General features: G+C 39.3%; 1 protein-coding gene across 6 annotated transcripts in view; it reads left to right on the top strand.

Moving 5' to 3' along the window:
• KLHL13 (kelch like family member 13) overlaps positions 1 to 15,922 on the top strand; it is a 79,862-nt gene extending 63,940 nt beyond the window's left edge. For all 6 annotated transcript variants that reach the window (XM_014887157.2, XM_014887173.2, XM_088173176.1 and 3 more), the window contains 3 exons: positions 747 to 1,542; positions 8,562 to 8,675; positions 10,236 to 15,922. In XM_014887157.2, the coding sequence (XP_014742643.1) occupies positions 747 to 1,542; positions 8,562 to 8,675; positions 10,236 to 10,723 (1,398 nt within the window). In that variant the 3' untranslated portion in view covers positions 10,724 to 15,922. The remainder of the gene's footprint in view (positions 1 to 746; positions 1,543 to 8,561; positions 8,676 to 10,235) is intronic.
• The last annotated feature ends 548 nt before the right edge of the window (positions 15,923 to 16,470 follow it).

Below are 16,470 nucleotides of genomic sequence, written 5' to 3'. Positions count from 1 at the left end.
AACTTGAGTACAGAGTTAAATTAGGGTGTGATCCATACTGCTAAAACATTTAATGAGCTGAGTTTTTTTAGGGGAAATACTCCTAGATTCATTATTTTTAAAAAAATTATGTGTAAACTAAAATCCTTACCTTTGTCTTATTTTTGACATGTATTTAATTTTGAACAGTTTGTGAAAACATTGCCTTGATTTATTAAAGATACATTTTTGTTTGTTTTGAAGGAATGTATTCATGAGATTGAACACTGTAAATATAAGTTTCTGAAATATGTGACATGCAGGGGTTAGCTGTGCCATTCTCTTTGGTTTTAAGTCAAGACAATTTTAATAATGTCAGAAAATGTCTAATGGTGCGACTTTTGTTTTGCTCTCTGTAAGCTTGGGTTGATCACCTCTCCCTTAACTTTATTTTCTACATGTCTTTTTACAAAGATGTTTTCAGAGCTTTTCAAAGATGAAGTGCTATATAACTGCTATGCCTCAACATTGCATAAGGTATTTAACATAATATATGCCATCTGCTTGTACTTGTCTCATTTCTTTCTTCAAAATAAGGAATAAATTGGGTCTCCCCTAGCAGTCATGAATATATATACTGCATTGAATATTTACTCATGTGTAAATCACCTTGAGCACTGCAAAATGCTGAAATACTGCTGATTCTACAGTATTCATTCAATTTTACATTATCATTTAGACACCAAATTAAGAAAGTGTTTTGATTCCTTCTTCTGTTTACTTAATAGGTTTCGTTGGAAAACTGTGTTGAGGTTGGGCGAATTGCCAACACGTACAATCTCACAGAAGTGGATAAATATGTTAATAATTTCATCCTGAAGAACTTCCCTGCATTATTAAGTACTGGTGAATTTGTGAAACTCCCCTTTGAACGTCTTGCCTTCGTGCTTTCAAGTAATAGCCTTAAGCACTGCACTGAACTGGAACTCTTCAAGGCGGCGTGTCGCTGGCTGCGCTACGAGGAGCCTCGCATGGAGTACGCTGCAAAGCTCATGAAGAACATCAGGTTCCCTCTGATGACCCCCCAGGATCTTATTAACTATGTTCAGACAGTGGACTTCATGAGAACTGACAACACCTGTGTCAACTTGCTGCTGGAGGCCAGCAATTACCAGATGATGCCGTACATGCAGCCGGTGATGCAGTCGGAGCGCACGGCCATCCGCTCGGACAGCACGCACCTGGTGACGCTGGGGGGGGTGCTCAGGCAGCAGCTGGTGGTCAGCAAGGAGCTGCGCATGTACGATGAGAAGGCTCACGAGTGGAAGTCCCTGGCTCCCATGGACGCGCCCAGGTACCAGCACGGCATCGCCGTCATCGGCAACTTCCTCTACGTGGTGGGGGGCCAGAGCAATTACGACACGAAGGGAAAGACGGCGGTCGACACGGTCTTCAGGTTCGATCCTCGCTACAACAAGTGGATGCAAGTGGCCTCTTTAAATGAGAAACGGACCTTCTTCCACCTAAGTGCCCTCAAAGGACATTTGTACGCAGTGGGAGGCCGCAATGCCGCGGGTGAGCTAGGTGAGTGCTCCTGCGGCCGGCCCCTTGCCTTTTGTTGGCCTGGAAATGCCCTGCTGCCCAGGGAATGGGTGGAGAGAAACAAGCTCAAGTCATTGGAGTGCTGCTGCTTTCTGGAAATACTGCAAATGCAGAGAGAAATTTGTCTGGATACTATTAGAAGTTAATTTTAGAAGGGATCCCAAAAAACCAAATCCCAAATACATGTGTCTTGTGTATTGATGCATATGTCTTGGTCTTTACTGCAAAACATGAAGTAAGCATATATGTCTGCCTGTGTAAGTGTGGAGGAATATAAATGCAGTTTTAAAAAGAAAAAATTAGTCATTACTTCAGCTGAGAAACAAAATCCATTCCTAAGGGATACATGGCTCTAGCTGAAACTCACTGTTGAATGAACATTACATTTTAAAGTACACAAATTTTCCAGAATAGTATTTGGAATGCCAAGGGTTTTTTCGGTGTGTGTTTATTTTTTGTTGTTGTTTTAGTCCAATGAGTGTGATTGGTTTCACTCACAGATTAGTGACATTCAGATATTCTGATGTTCTGGGCTTTTTAATTATTAAAAATATTCTATTCACCTATCTTGTGAGCAGCTAGGTAACTTATTTGTACAAAGGACTGAATGACTTGGTCCTGGTGCCTCATCTTTTCCCCCCTTGCAAATGACATTTAATTTATCTTGACCAAAAAAAACCATCCCAACCCAAACAGAAAAGATTGCAACCAAGCAGAACAAAACAACAACAAGCAAACAAACAAAAGAAATCCCCGAAACTCCCCAAAAACCACACAAAACAAAACAAAAAACCCAAACAAAAACACAGAAGAAAAACCCCTCATATCAGTTTCCAGGAGTTAACAAAAATCTTCATCCACTGCATTGTGCAAAGCCATAGTGGTTAGCATTTAGTCAAGTCTGGAGTAGGAGACTCAACTGTAAATTTGTCTGTGTTTTAAAATTGAAATCTCACAGATTTAGCATAATATTATATCTAAACCAGATGTAACATCTCATTATTTAGTTTGCTGCTTTCAGCCCAATACTCAGCTGTCCCTTGTCCCTTTGTGCCTTCTACCTCTTGCTACTAAGATTTGCTTTTCAGGAATGCACAGATATCTTTAAGTGCTGTGAGAAACATTTTTAATTGAAACAATACAAAACTTGATTTCTACTGCAGGATCTGTGGCTTCTTAAAATTACTGCATCTCTGTTATTTACATACACAGGTTTAATTCATTGTCATGTTGCAAATTTTCATAGGAAATACACAATACACTGCTTCCACCATAGAAAAGTGGCCTGGCTTTGCTAAAAATTTAAAATCCATTTCAATGTTTGATGAAATAGGACATTTGAAAATGCCTCCTGTTCCAAAAACATGGGAAACTGCTTAGCAATAACTTGTTTTCCCTAGACAGCCATTTTCTGATGCAGATCCTGAGGTTTTCAGAATTTTTTACTACATATCACATTATTTACTGAAAAATGCATCCTAAACAATCTCAATATCCTCTAAAAGACTTAATGTACAAACTAACATATATTGATCTTTGAATATCAGAAAATCTGATATTTAAGTCCAGTCAGCTATTTTCTAACAGTATGAATTAATAGCAGATAATCAGATTGCTGACTTTGGGCACTGCTGAATCTGAACAGAGTAGGGTTATAAAAATGTCAGTGAAAAAGTGGCAAGTTTGACAAAATCGATATGAAATAATATTGTCACTAAGCCAGTGCAACCTGGAGTGTGAAGGAGGCTTTGAGTGCAGCATTACCTTAAATTAGATCAAGCAGTATTGTTCTGCTGACCTCAACTCTTCTGCTTTCTTTAATTAAAATACAAAATTTATCACCTATCTAAATTTCTTTTGTAAAGATATCATTAAAATGCTGTAGCAATTTCCACAGACCTGAAAAATGCCACTGGATCAGTCTGTGGGAATAGCACTTTAAATGCTGAATATTGTAGCTGTCTGATGCTTTGATTTGGGGCTTCAGGTTCTTTCCTTCTTAATTGTGAGGTGAGTCACTTTCCATTTTCATATTTCTTTCATAAACCTTGACAACTGGAAGATGCAATCCAGCTTAAACTCCCCATTCTGTTCAGAAGAGAAAAACTCTCAGGCTTTTCATAGAAGAGAAGGTCAAATGTGTGTTGGACAGATATTAAAAAAGTTGCCCTTGGGTTCAAACTAATTTCAGTCTGTTGTTAGAGAGGAAAAATCCCAAAACCTGACTTGAGCTTTCTGGAAGATTGGCTCTTATGGAAAAGGGCCAAAGGATTAAAGTTACTAATTTTTTTTTTTCCCCACTGACATTTATGGGAATAAAAATTATACTTTTTGAGGCTTTCTATCAAACCTTCTCAAAACAGTTTTCAGATGTTTAATCTTCTGAGAACTTTGTAAATGCCACTTTCTACATCAGTAATTCTTGCTTTAGTGTAATAATGAGCAGCTGTTTTACCAGTGCATGCCAATGAGAAACGTTTGGCCCACTGGACAGGATGAGTGAATTTCCATGTATGTGGTAGATGTGTTGGAATGTGGTAAATGTATCCTTTACTTGTCCTGAATTATGATATTATAATTGAGATTTTCAACCCTGTGGCAGCTTAGGGCTGTGCAGAATTAAGCACCACTCCTGGAAGGATTGTAGATAATTCTGGTTAGTTCCCTTTCAATGTCAAGGCGGGCACCTGGCAGAGGTGTTCCCAGAAGGCAGGAGAACAGCACCTGGGCACGGGGAGGAGCCCACCAGGAGAAGGCAGGTGTGCAAAAACCAAAACTTTCTGGAAAAAGAGACAAAGGAGAAACCAGGTGTGGCTCACAAAGACACTTGTGAAGCACAGCACACTGGCAGATTCCTGCTGAACCCTGAACACTGTTCTCTCTTCTGACAAGTAGATTTCTGTAGCTCATTGTAAGAGTTCAGTTGTGGTGCTTGATGATGGCAGAACCTTGTGTGTGAGCAGCAGAAAACTTGTGCATTTCAGTATTTTCCAGATAGTTCAGGCTCTGCTGTTGATAGGCTCGAGTAGAGTTTGGGGTTCCTATATGTGGGGTTTTCTTAAGCACTTTAGGGGATGTTGGGTTGTGACTAAACCACAGATTCATTCCTCATGATGCAATAAAGACAAAGAGAAAACTGCCAGGCCAGCTTTCTGTTCTTTTAACCCTTTGCCCATCAAGTTGGAAGGTATTTATTTTCCAGCTGTCCTTTATGATGTTGAACCATCCTTGTTTATGCAAAAACTTCCCTGGTGAGTGTGTGTGTACATATATATATGTGTATGTATGTATATAAAGATATAGCTAATATATTTTAAATGTTGTTGATTGATGTGCACCAGTACCCCCTTAGGCTGTTTACTGTCACAGTAGTTTTGTGAGTATCAGACCAGAGTGTGAACTAGAGGACCTCTTGTGCAGAGGCTCGTTTTGGAGTGGCTCCTTGCTATGCCTGGACAAAATTAATCAGGACTATTTAACCAAGTCAGCTTAGAGTTGTACAGGAACAAGCTGTATTATAGAAATAATATAACAAAATTAAGAGCCTGGGTTTTGGGACATCACAGAGTTAAGTGGTGCTGTAACAGATCTCAAGACACTTTAGAAGCTGCTGACAGAGAAGTGTTAAATATCTGTATATTCCTCAAGTAGCATCACAGATGGCACTATAAAATGAGTGCAGGCTGAGCATCCCTTGGGACTACCAAAACTTTGTGTCTTTTTGAGATTGCTTAATTCTATTAAGATGAGGCCTGTCTTCCCCAGATTATGGTAATGAACACATCAAAACCTCTACAGTTAACCATAAATAAAGCCTGGTCTGAATCATTCCTGGTGTTAGAAGAGTGAGTCCATCACTCTCAAGTGCATTAAAGTAGCAGTTTTAGAGTGTTTTGTGAACTCTACTCTGTCTGGAGATTTTCTAGAGATGTCTGTATTAAATTATGGGCACATTTAATAGCTGGAATTCTGAATTTTTTTTTTTTTTTCAGTGCAGAGGAATATCTTGCTAAAAGAGAGAAGTTGAATGACCTTGCAAGGTAATAGGGAAACAAGTATACAGATCAATCTAATAGAAGAGTAGGATTTTTCAGCTGGAAAGTGATTATATTTATTTTAGAGCATAGTGGATGTGATATTTGAGTTGGAATAGTTTGTCTGAAATAGTGTCACACAGCTGTACTAGGAATGCTTGAGACCGTTTTGAAGCCACATCAGGAAGTGACAGGTCCTGGGCTCACCCTTTCTCAGATGTCTTTACAACATGGTGCTAGTGATGGTGGTGATTCTGGATGTTTTGTCTACTCTTGCTAAAGGGATATTTTGGCTATGGCTTCTCTCTTAAATGCAGTTTGTAGTGCAGAGTGAGATAGAACTGCCCAGCATTGAGTGTCAAATTAATTTGGGTGCTGCTGGTTCTGCAGTTCCTTTGCACATCCTCTGCTCTCCCTGTCCTTGGAGTGTGTTGGAAATACAAGTTCCTCACCTTGGTGCAGAGTGGAAGCACTTTGGGAAGGGGATGCAGCTTTTGTGGAAGCAGCAGAGCAGTGGTTCTGGCACAGAAGAGCAGGGAACAGAGGGTTGGATGGGACTGCTCTAGGGGTGGAACTGGGACAGCTATAATTACTGCACATCAAATCTGTTTCTTTCTGGTTTTGAAATTTCTGCGTATCTTTGCTTCTGATTGCTAAATAGAGCAGAGTGGAAAGGAGCTTGCCTTTAAAAAATAATATTGGAATGGATGAATATCTTTACAAAAGCGAGCATGGGTTTATTTGGGGATTGGGCAAAAACTGAGTGTGATGTCAAGGTGGCACTGCACAGAAGCACAACTCACAAATTTAATTTAGGTTATCATTTGTGGAATCAGTTCTTAGTGCCTACACCTTTCTTTGGGCAAGAGAGTGTCTCCAGCATCCCCAGCATTCACTGGATTTATGGCTCAGTCCTTGATGGGATATAGAAGGCCTGCAACATATCAAATCGAAAAGAATACACTTTTTTTTTTTTTTTTTTTAAGAGGAGATTTCTGTCTTTATTAAGACAACCTGAACAACCAAGGCAGATCTCTTAGAGTAGAGTTGGGAACTTGTCCATATATTGGGCAGATTTTTAAATACAACATTTGGTACGTCACCAGTACTGCAGACACACATGGCTTTCAGTTATTTTGTACTGGTTGGTTTTTTTTTTTGTCCATCTTACACATCCCTGAGATGGCAGAACTGGGAGTCCTTGCGTGAAGCACTCTCACAGAACCAGATGCATTTCAGGATTTCATTACTACTTTGAAACAGTTTTAAGAATATGAAATTAATAATTTTATACATGCAAGTTAACATATATAATTTGTTTAGAAAAAAGCAGAAATTTAGTGTGTTTTGCCTTCTATCATGAACTTAATGTTCTGGACTGTTACTTCTCTGCTTTTCATAAATTTGTAGTTCAGCTCCTGGGTGAGGAAAAGCTGAAGCAAACCCGGCATGATTCAACAACTCTTATGTGCAAAATAGATTTATTTTTCACTTCCAGCCTTAGATGATGCTGAATTGGCTGTCAAAGAGTATTTCTGACATTGTAACTGGAAGCTTCTATTTTCAGTGCATGTACTTGAGCCACTAATTGCATAGAATTATGTATTATCATCCTGTTTTGCAACAATAATGAGGTTATGTAGCAACTAAAAGAGAATTCAGAAGGTCACTCTAATGTGATCTATATTAATTTTTTCATAACTAGAGATTTTTTTTGTAGTCTGAGAACATACTCTTCCAAAATGATCCAGAGGATCTTTTTAAAACAGCTTTGGAGTTAGGGTGAGGTGCCTTCTAGTCACTATATAAATCATACTGTCTGATGTTCTTTACTGGCCTGGTCTATAATTCTGTAATTAGGCTTAAACTAACACTAACTGGATTCTGTCTTTATAATGGCAAATTTCTCAAATTCTAAGGCTATTTTCTCTCTTGGTTGATGTGTAATCCTGCACTGTTAAGTCACCATCACTGATTCCATAGAGCTGACTCAGATTTTCTACCCTTGATTCAACAAAACCCTTGTTCTAGAACAGGCAAAATGCCACTCTTAAAGACAGATTTGATTTTTCTATGTATAGTTCATAAACATCCAACAGAGATTAAGCAGTCTTTAATTATTTAAAACGAGATTTGTCTTTAAGATGCTTTAATTATTGACGATTGCTCTGTGCATCATAAAGTCACTATATTATGGAGTTTTTGAGGATCTTGTGCCCCTCTGATCATACTGTGGTATTCAAGCTGCCAATACCTAGAGCTTGCTCCATTATTGAATCTATTAGTATTCCCTGTGCTTGTTGCACACCCTTTTCCTGCAGCCTGCGTCTCTCCCATCTTACATCAGAGAGAGGTTTCCTTCTCAGGAATCCATTCTGTGCTGCATTTCTTCTTAACTTGGCACTGTCCTCTGTGATTTCTGATCTGATAAAACCCTTGATCATTTCAACATTCCAACTCACAGAGAAAACTGCACAAATGGAGTTGTACATCAACACAGACACTGCTTATTGCTTTTCCACATTCAGGAATATTTCTTGTTTTTTGGTTTTTTTTAAGCTTGGCTTTTGTAAATTGATGTAGTGACTTGCATATGCTGTGCTGTGTGTTGCTGTGCAAATCCTTAATAAAAGACTGCAATACAAAAGAAAATTAGTCAGCAAGGGACAGAGTGTTCTCTCAGCAAGTTTGCTGATGGTACAGCCCAGCTGGACACAATCCTATGCAACCTGTTCTTGGTGATCCTGCTTTAGCAGAGGAGCTGGACTCGAGGGTTTCCAGAGGCCCTTTCCAACCCCCTGTTCTGTGTTTCTGTGATAGTGCTCAATAATTCCCTTGAGACTCCCTCAGCTGAGCAGTGTTACTTGTTGGCACTTCCTCTGTGAATGCTGGTGCTGCTGCACTGAACTCAGCACCAAACTGCCATGCAGGTTTCCACACTTAAATGCTCTCCTTTGTCTCCCACAGCCACTGTGGAATGTTACAACCCCAGAATGAACGAGTGGAGCTACGTGGCAAAAATGAATGAACCCCACTATGGTCACGCTGGAACCGTGTATGGGGGGTTAATGTACATTTCAGGTAAATCATACCTGTGATATCTCTGTGGAACAATCACTCATCTAACTTTTTCTGTTTTAGCAGCAGACAGTACAAATTAGTCTGTGGTTGCAGTAGGATTGCATGGTATCTGTAGTGATGCAGTTTCTTATGAAGCCAGTCAAACAGCACATACACTGCAGGCTCTGACAAAATTATTGCAGATAATATTATGCTTAGTAATTGAATAGCTCTGAATTTGAAAGCAGTTACTCACTTTACCAATCAGAATAGAGTTTTCTGTAGCCACAGATATAAATTTATATCTCAATATAATTAAATATAATATTGTTATAATATATAATTGTGTATAACAGTGTTAAATATTTATAATATGTATTATGCTATAATATAGCAATGTAATTAAACATACCCTCCCTATACACTTTGGAATACATTGGAAATTTTATTACTTTAAAGAACAACATTTGCCTTCACTGAGGTAATGGAAAGTGCTAAGTTCTCATGTTAATCATAGTATATAAATGATATCTGTACTTTCACCAGTTTTTCATTTGGAATATGCTTGGTCCTGTATGTCACTGAGGTTGTAGTTTCATTACATTTTTTTTTTCCAAATGGATTGTCTGAAAATCCGCTCTTAGCTCAATTTTTACAGAAGATTCAATCTGTCAGTGATCATTGCAGAGATCATAGGCCTGTATTCTCCTACTGAAATTTTAAAGGATGTCCTCTTAAGAACTAAGCTGAGATTGAGGGCAGGAGGTGGGACAAGGTTTCTTAGCTGACAAGAACTGCTGGGGAGATGTGCTGGAGCAGCTGCATTTAGGGGCCCTTGTGCTAGTAGACAAGGAGGAATTTGCTTTAGAATTTAGTGTAAGGTGCAGGTGCTTACTTTTCTGTGAGCAAGTCCATTGAGCTCCTAATTGCTGTGCTGTTGTCAGTTGTGTTTTGCCCGTTTTGCTTGTTTTACTGCAGGTGCCACAGGCATATGCTACCTGCTGTGTTTTTTTCATGTAGATACCACAGATTTTCCTTTTCCTTTTGTCCTGAAGCCTCTTCAAATGCTTTTGCAGGGAGCTATGGAGAAGGTAAATGTAGAGGGAACCATAGGTAACTATTAACTGCAGAATATTTGAAAGCGTGTCCTCTCTCTATTCAGTTAAAGTTGATGAAAAAGGTTTTCTGATTAAAATTCTACTATGTGATACTTAAACCACAGTGGCATAGTATCAAAATTTGAAAGGGAAATGGATTCTTGATGATGAGAAGCAAGACTAGCAAACTGAACGAATGTAAGCAAAGAAAACATTTTGCAAAATAGAAGCACAGATAACAGTTTTTGTTCGTTTAGTCTGCCAGTATCAATTGTGTAATGAGGTGCAGTGTGAGACATGGCTTCTGTCCATACCCCCATTAAAGGAACAAATGGCATTTGAAATGGAGTACTTCTGTGATAGTGATCTAAGCTAGAGTGAAGTAGTTTTAAGGAAGATGGAATGATTTCAGTAAAATGTACTTTTTGGTTATTTAATGCTTATTTGGGTGAGCACTACTCTAATACGTGTCTTCTTTCTTTAGGGGGAATTACCCATGATACTTTCCAAAAGGAACTCATGTGTTTTGACCCTGACACAGACAAATGGACTCAGAAAGCTCCAATGACGACAGTCAGAGGTCTGCATTGCATGTGTACTGTAGGAGACAAGCTGTATGTTATTGGTGGAAATCACTTTAGAGGAACAAGTGATTATGATGATGTTCTAAGCTGTGAATATTACTCACCAACTCTAGACCAGTGGACTCCAATTGCCGCCATGTTACGTGGGCAAAGTGATGTTGGGGTTGCTGTCTTTGAAAATAAAATCTATGTTGTTGGAGGATATTCTTGGAATAACCGGTGTATGGTGGAAATAGTTCAGAAGTATGATCCAGAAAAAGATGAGTGGCATAAAGTGTTTGACCTTCCAGAATCCCTTGGTGGCATCCGAGCCTGCACTCTCACTGTTTTCCCTCCGGAGGACAATACAGGGTCACCGTCTAGAGAGTCTCCTCTTTCAGCACCTTAGAACCAGCCCTTGACTCACAATGTTGTAGTAACACCTCTGCACTGCATCATGGGGTCTGTTGTTTTTGTTCAGTAGTTTCTGTTAGGCTTAGCCTACAGCATTTCATACAATTACTGGAAAAAAGAAAAGACTATGACATCATTTGTGCTGTTCGTTTGGCCTAGAATGTCTCTCAAGTGGTTAACAAAAAAAGATGTACTTGCCCGAGCCAAATGTTTAACAAATGAAGAGGGTATTGTCTATAAAATGTATGAACTAGGTACGTTATTAATGTTGTATGTTGGGTGTGAGGTACCTTATAGCTTACATTTGGGAGCCCAGTGAGTCAAATTTGTATTGAATATGTCACTAAATTTCATGTTGAAATCCTTTTTCCTTTCATTTTTGACTGCATATTAAAAGGGTAGGTAGACCACATCAATGTGAACATTCTAAAGGTTGCCAAGGGGCCTGAGCTACCTCCCTCTTACACAGAGTATTTTTGACATATCTGTTTGCCCACCTGACTTGTGGGTGCTTTCAGAGCATATGAAGTTTCTTAGAGGGAAGAAATAAAATAATTTTAAAATATTAGCACTGTACAGGAGCAGACCTTGTAGAGGCCAGGAGTTTCTTATTACATATATCAAGTGTTTTTCCTGAGTCAATTGAATGATGCTTCAAACAAAACATCCTAAACATATTTGTATTTTTTGTTTTTTTTTCAGGAATTGGCTTCCACTTGCATGGGAGCACACACTATTAACAACGGGAATTCAGTGCAGTTGTGTATTCTGTTGTGTGGCTGTACTGAATATGGGTAGTTAAGGGCTAGAAACAGTAACTTAAGCCACTGAATTTGACCAAATTGTTCCATCCGATCAAATTGAATCTACTTTTTCTCCTTTGCTGTTGAGATAACTTGCATAATGTGTCCTCTGTATAGTCTCAGTTAATAAGGTTATTTAGCACAAAGTGCAGCTTCAGTAAGAGAGCTGCTATTGCTCAGTGAACCTGGACTACCACGTTTTACCTTCTTTTGTTCAATAAAACTTTTAACTGCAGTTACCCAGTCTAAGCTACCTCATTAATGTATTTGGTTTTCTTCCTCTGCCTCACTGTCTCCAGGATACACATTACGTATATCCATGCGGGTAGATGAATTTGCTAGGAAACCAATGCAGAAGTGATCATGAATGGGTACTTTTGACCTACTTTTAAGAAACTATTTTGGTCTGATGTGTTCATTTTATTGTTAGGGACTGATGAAAAAACTCCTAATGTTTTTTTTTTCCTTGGAGAACTGCTTATGTGTGCAGCCGTGCAAATTCACAGGAATCTTTACCTGCTCCAAAATCCAATGCCCTGCTGACAAACTGCAGCTCTGATTATGCCATTGTGCTTGTTCTGAACTTGCCATCATGTTAAAATCATTTTGCTAATGAATTCAGTCACAGGGGCATCCTCTGAGGAAAACTCTTTAAACCAGCTTATTGTGTTATCTATTAATAATAACCAAGTAAAGCTTAATAGACTTTTGTTGGGAGTTTGCTATTTGTGTTTTGTCACTGCTTGATGCATCAAGCAGCAGGATTACTGTGGTGTCAGTTTTGGAAGTACTGATATTTATTCTTTGTGCAGTTTGCTAGTAATGGTCACTACCAAAATCTACATGTAAGCGTTAAGTTTCATAACTGTTTTGGTTTAAATCAAAAGCAATTCTCCCTCTTTAAAAAATTGTAGTCTCAATCCCATTGAGACTGTGCAAGGTTGTTGCAGGTGGTTTAGTGGCACCAGTGGATACTCCTGGAAACTGGTCAGTGAAGATAAACTGACTCATCACCCTAAGAATTATTATAAGCATCTTCTTATGCTGTGCAAAGCACTGGATAGAGAAATGTTACTCTGTTGTTTAAGGATTTGTCAGTCATTTAAGTGTCATGTGCTACTAATTTTTTTTTCCAGCTCAGAGACCAGATTTTAGACCCTGGTTGAGTTTAAATCCCCCGAAATCCATATTCAGTGTCCCTTATTAATTAAACTGAAAAGTACTTGAAGGAGTTGCAATTCCTTTAGGATAATGTAAATATATCCTGCTCTTTGTATGCTGGGGATGAGGGACACAGTGTTTAAAAGTGGGTATCTTCACTGGTATTCTCTGTTTAGAAGAAGCTTAACATGGGTTCTGATCATTCTGAGGTGGTTTAAAGCTGGGATGTCAGTTTTGTGTCTGAGTCTTGAATAGCCAGGAGCTGGTATATGGCCACAATGTTGAGGTTTTTTGTTTTGGTTTTTTTAAGTGACTTATCTACTAAAAGTGGAAGAATTATTTTTGAACGTTTTGTCATCAGTGGATTAAATGTAGTGCTTCAATCAAATTAATCTTTGGTTCTTTTTTTTTTTTTTTTTTAATCTCCTTCTGGATTAAAGTGTTTATAATGACATTAGTTAACACTTACTCACTGGGATTGAAAAGCAAACATCAAAGACTTGTCCAAAACTGCAAACTGGTTTCTTCCGTAATGTATAAAATGACTTGATGCTCACTGTGTCTTTCTTAATCATAGCATAAGAACCCCTTTCCATGTCTGAATCCACAGCTGTAGGTATACACATGGATACAGCAAATGCCCATCTCCATTTCTAGTCAGGCTACCCCTTCATAAATCTTGGATTCTTTCATGTTGCAGTTGTAGTACCTAAATCAGAAGAGCATCTGGATAAAAAGCAATTATAGCCATTGGACTTGAAGGAAATTAAGACTACATGGTGTGCCAGCTGGGAGAGCCATGGGAGCTGTCTGCCCTCTCCCAGTGATGCAGACACACTGCAAAATTCATGCAGACTTTGCTTTTTTTGCTGCCCAATGAGCAGCAAATGCCAAAAGTGCTCACTTCCATATACAATTTGCTCAAAGGCCCATCTGATATCTCTGCAAAACTGACTCCAGACATCTGAGATATTTCCCCTGTTCTGTGTTTTGAGGCAGGACAAGAACAGTGGGGAAGAAGACCTGGGATAATCCAGGTTATTCAAAGTTTCTTTGCTCTGTTAGCATCCGAGAGTTCATAATCTGCAAATAGCCATTTTTCTGTGATTCCTCTCCCCTTAGAAAGTTGATAAATATATTTATAATTCAATTTGTGCATTCTTGGAAATATATAAGCATTTGCAGCTAGTGAAAGGCATGTGCATGTTGCAGGAGTAATGTGTATCCCGTTTCCTCCTGGCTTTCATCTTACGTGGTGTGTGAAGGGTTGTGTGCAGTGGTTACCCAGAGATCTGGAGGGAGAGTCAGGCTCTCATGTGGCACTTTATGCTTTCCATGCTCTGTGAAAGTGTTCTTTACTTGCACACCATATGTAGCTTATCGGGTATTTTTTCTTTTGTGTTATAGTTTAAATGTGAATAATGATTCTTTGTGCACAAATGTGGTCAGAAAAAAGTCTTAAAGGGCAGAGTTATACTTTGCTTAGTTGATCAAGGTTTTATTCCCATGTGTATTGCAGGACCCGTTCAGCTGTGAAAAGGTGATTGCAGCTTGAGAGCAAGCCAGGAATTCCGGATGGCTTTCCTGCCTGTCACCTGTTCACATGTTCTTCTTGCCAGTCTTTTACAGGTCATTAAGTGAATTTTTCTCAGTCCTAGGCTCCATATTCTGAGGCTCTGCTAGACCTGCTGATTACCCACTCTGGGGAAAACGTGCTGTGAAAACGGGTGTTTTCACAACCTGTCTTATTGAAACTACATGGCTTGTTTTTTTCAGGAATTCCAGCATCAGTGACACACAGGAGTCCTCCAGAGTTCTTTAATGACCTGGGAATTTGTATAGAGATGTAGCCCAGATAACCTGGGAGTGGTGCTACAGCAGGAGCCATAAGTGGGAGACATTCCTGAGGGGATGGTCTCCTACTTTATGTATTACTTTGGCTCAAGTGCTGTTTTCTTCCCCATCTTTGGGAGTATTTATTGCTGCTGTTTGAGTTTTTAATTTTTTATTCATGAAATGAGTAATGCCTCTCTGAGTCTGCAGTGGGAGCTAAAGGGTCCAGGTGGCTCGTTCAGAGCTTCATGCTCTCAGACTATCCACGTGGTTATTAAACCCTTTCTATTTCGAGCTCTGTTTCCTAAGTGTTTAGGAGAAATAATTCTGCAATGTGAAGAGATCTCAGATGAAAATGTGTTTGAGACTGGAACAGAAATGCATACTGTTTTAGAAAGTTTTTTGTCATGGTTTAGTGGCTAGTTTGGACTTTGAGCTCTCACAGACTGAATAGGGAGTGATATATTTTTATTATTTTTAATAACTTATAGTTGGCTTAAGTGAGTCAAAGCTCAGTTGTTTGTACCTGCTTGCACTCTTGGCTGGCCTGTTGCTGTATCCTCTCTCAGACCACAGTATTCTGTGCTGTCTGGCATTGTTTCCTTGTGTAAGAGCATCTCCTGTCTTCCCTACTGCCTTTTGATTGAGTTCCAAAATAAATCTGAGCTTGGATTCTTACATCTAAAGTACCTGGGGAGCTAAAGACCATGTGGAGCTGTGGATTGAGGGCCATGGCTTTGACATTTAATTCCTCACCAGCCCCTCACTGCTTTGCAAGATGTTCCCAAACCCAGCTAAAATCTGTGTGCAGGAGGCAAATCTCTCAGGCTGGAAATTTTAGCAACCTGGACATCCAAAGACCACGAGAGTATTCTCATCCCCTTTGCAAGGAGAGTTGTGCAGGTGAGCAGCTGAGTACTCTGCAGAGGGCAGGCACAGGAACTCCTTGGGTAACCACACTTTTTGTTGGCCTTTGATTCTGCTCTTTCTTCTGTGCCCTGATGGAGATCGTGGGAGGGAAGGTCAGGATTGGGTCACACTTTCCAGCTCTCAGTAGAGAACAAGTTTGTTTATTCTCATCTGTCTGTACGACACTGCAGGAACTGTAGGACCATTTCAGATTTTAATCATTGTTTCACAGAACAGTATTCATTAATAAAGGAAAAATTAGTCTGTTTTAACCTGTGTTCCTTATAACCAGGATTGTTCCAAAATACTTGGCTTCTGTTGCATTAACAACTTTGTCTTTACCTCCCCTGTTCAACATTACTGTAAAAAAAATTGCTTGGTTTCTTTTCCATTTGTTTTTCATTGCTTGTAACCTTTTCTTAGAAATGTGGAAATAATTTTCCTTACATGTTTTATGCACCAAAATAAACACACCACTGATCACCTGAGTCCCCTCCCCATGTTTCTTGCTCAGTGCCTGCTAGTGTATCTTTCCATATTTTTACCCAAACGTTTGATAGCTGTCAATAAATACCATCACAGAGTCATAAAATTCCTGCTGATGGGTGCTGCATTGTTAGCTGGGGTAAAGAGGGGACATCTCTTTTCTTAAACACTTCTGGAGAAAAATTCCTTTGGAGAACAGGCCTGCCTTGTTCAATACATTTAAAAGCAGATTGTTTTGGCCTGTGCTTGCTAACTTTAGCTTTGAATATTTGTCTCTCAGATATGTAATTGCAACAATACAATACAGTGCACTGAATTGAGTGTGTGTTCCTGTTCCTATGTGGGCTGCTGAGGTTTCCTTTGCCCCTGCCTGTGAGGTTCCCCTCCTACCCAGAAAGGCTCATTGGGACTGATCTTCTTCCATCTTCAGGGGAACAACCTTGTGTGACTAAAGAAGCTCTACCAGGCTCAGGAGCAGAGAACTTGGAAGGAAAATCAAAGCAGCTTCCTAATTGCAGTTAAAGCACAGCCCAAATTTCCAGAAAGGGGA

Source organism: Sturnus vulgaris, chromosome 14 (assembly GCF_052056855.1).
Source record: "Sturnus vulgaris isolate bStuVul1 chromosome 14, bStuVul1.hap1, whole genome shotgun sequence".
Taxonomy (NCBI): domain Eukaryota; kingdom Metazoa; phylum Chordata; class Aves; order Passeriformes; family Sturnidae; genus Sturnus; species Sturnus vulgaris.
Note: the sequence above shows the minus strand (reverse complement) of the source record. Positions and strands in the feature narration are given on the sequence as shown.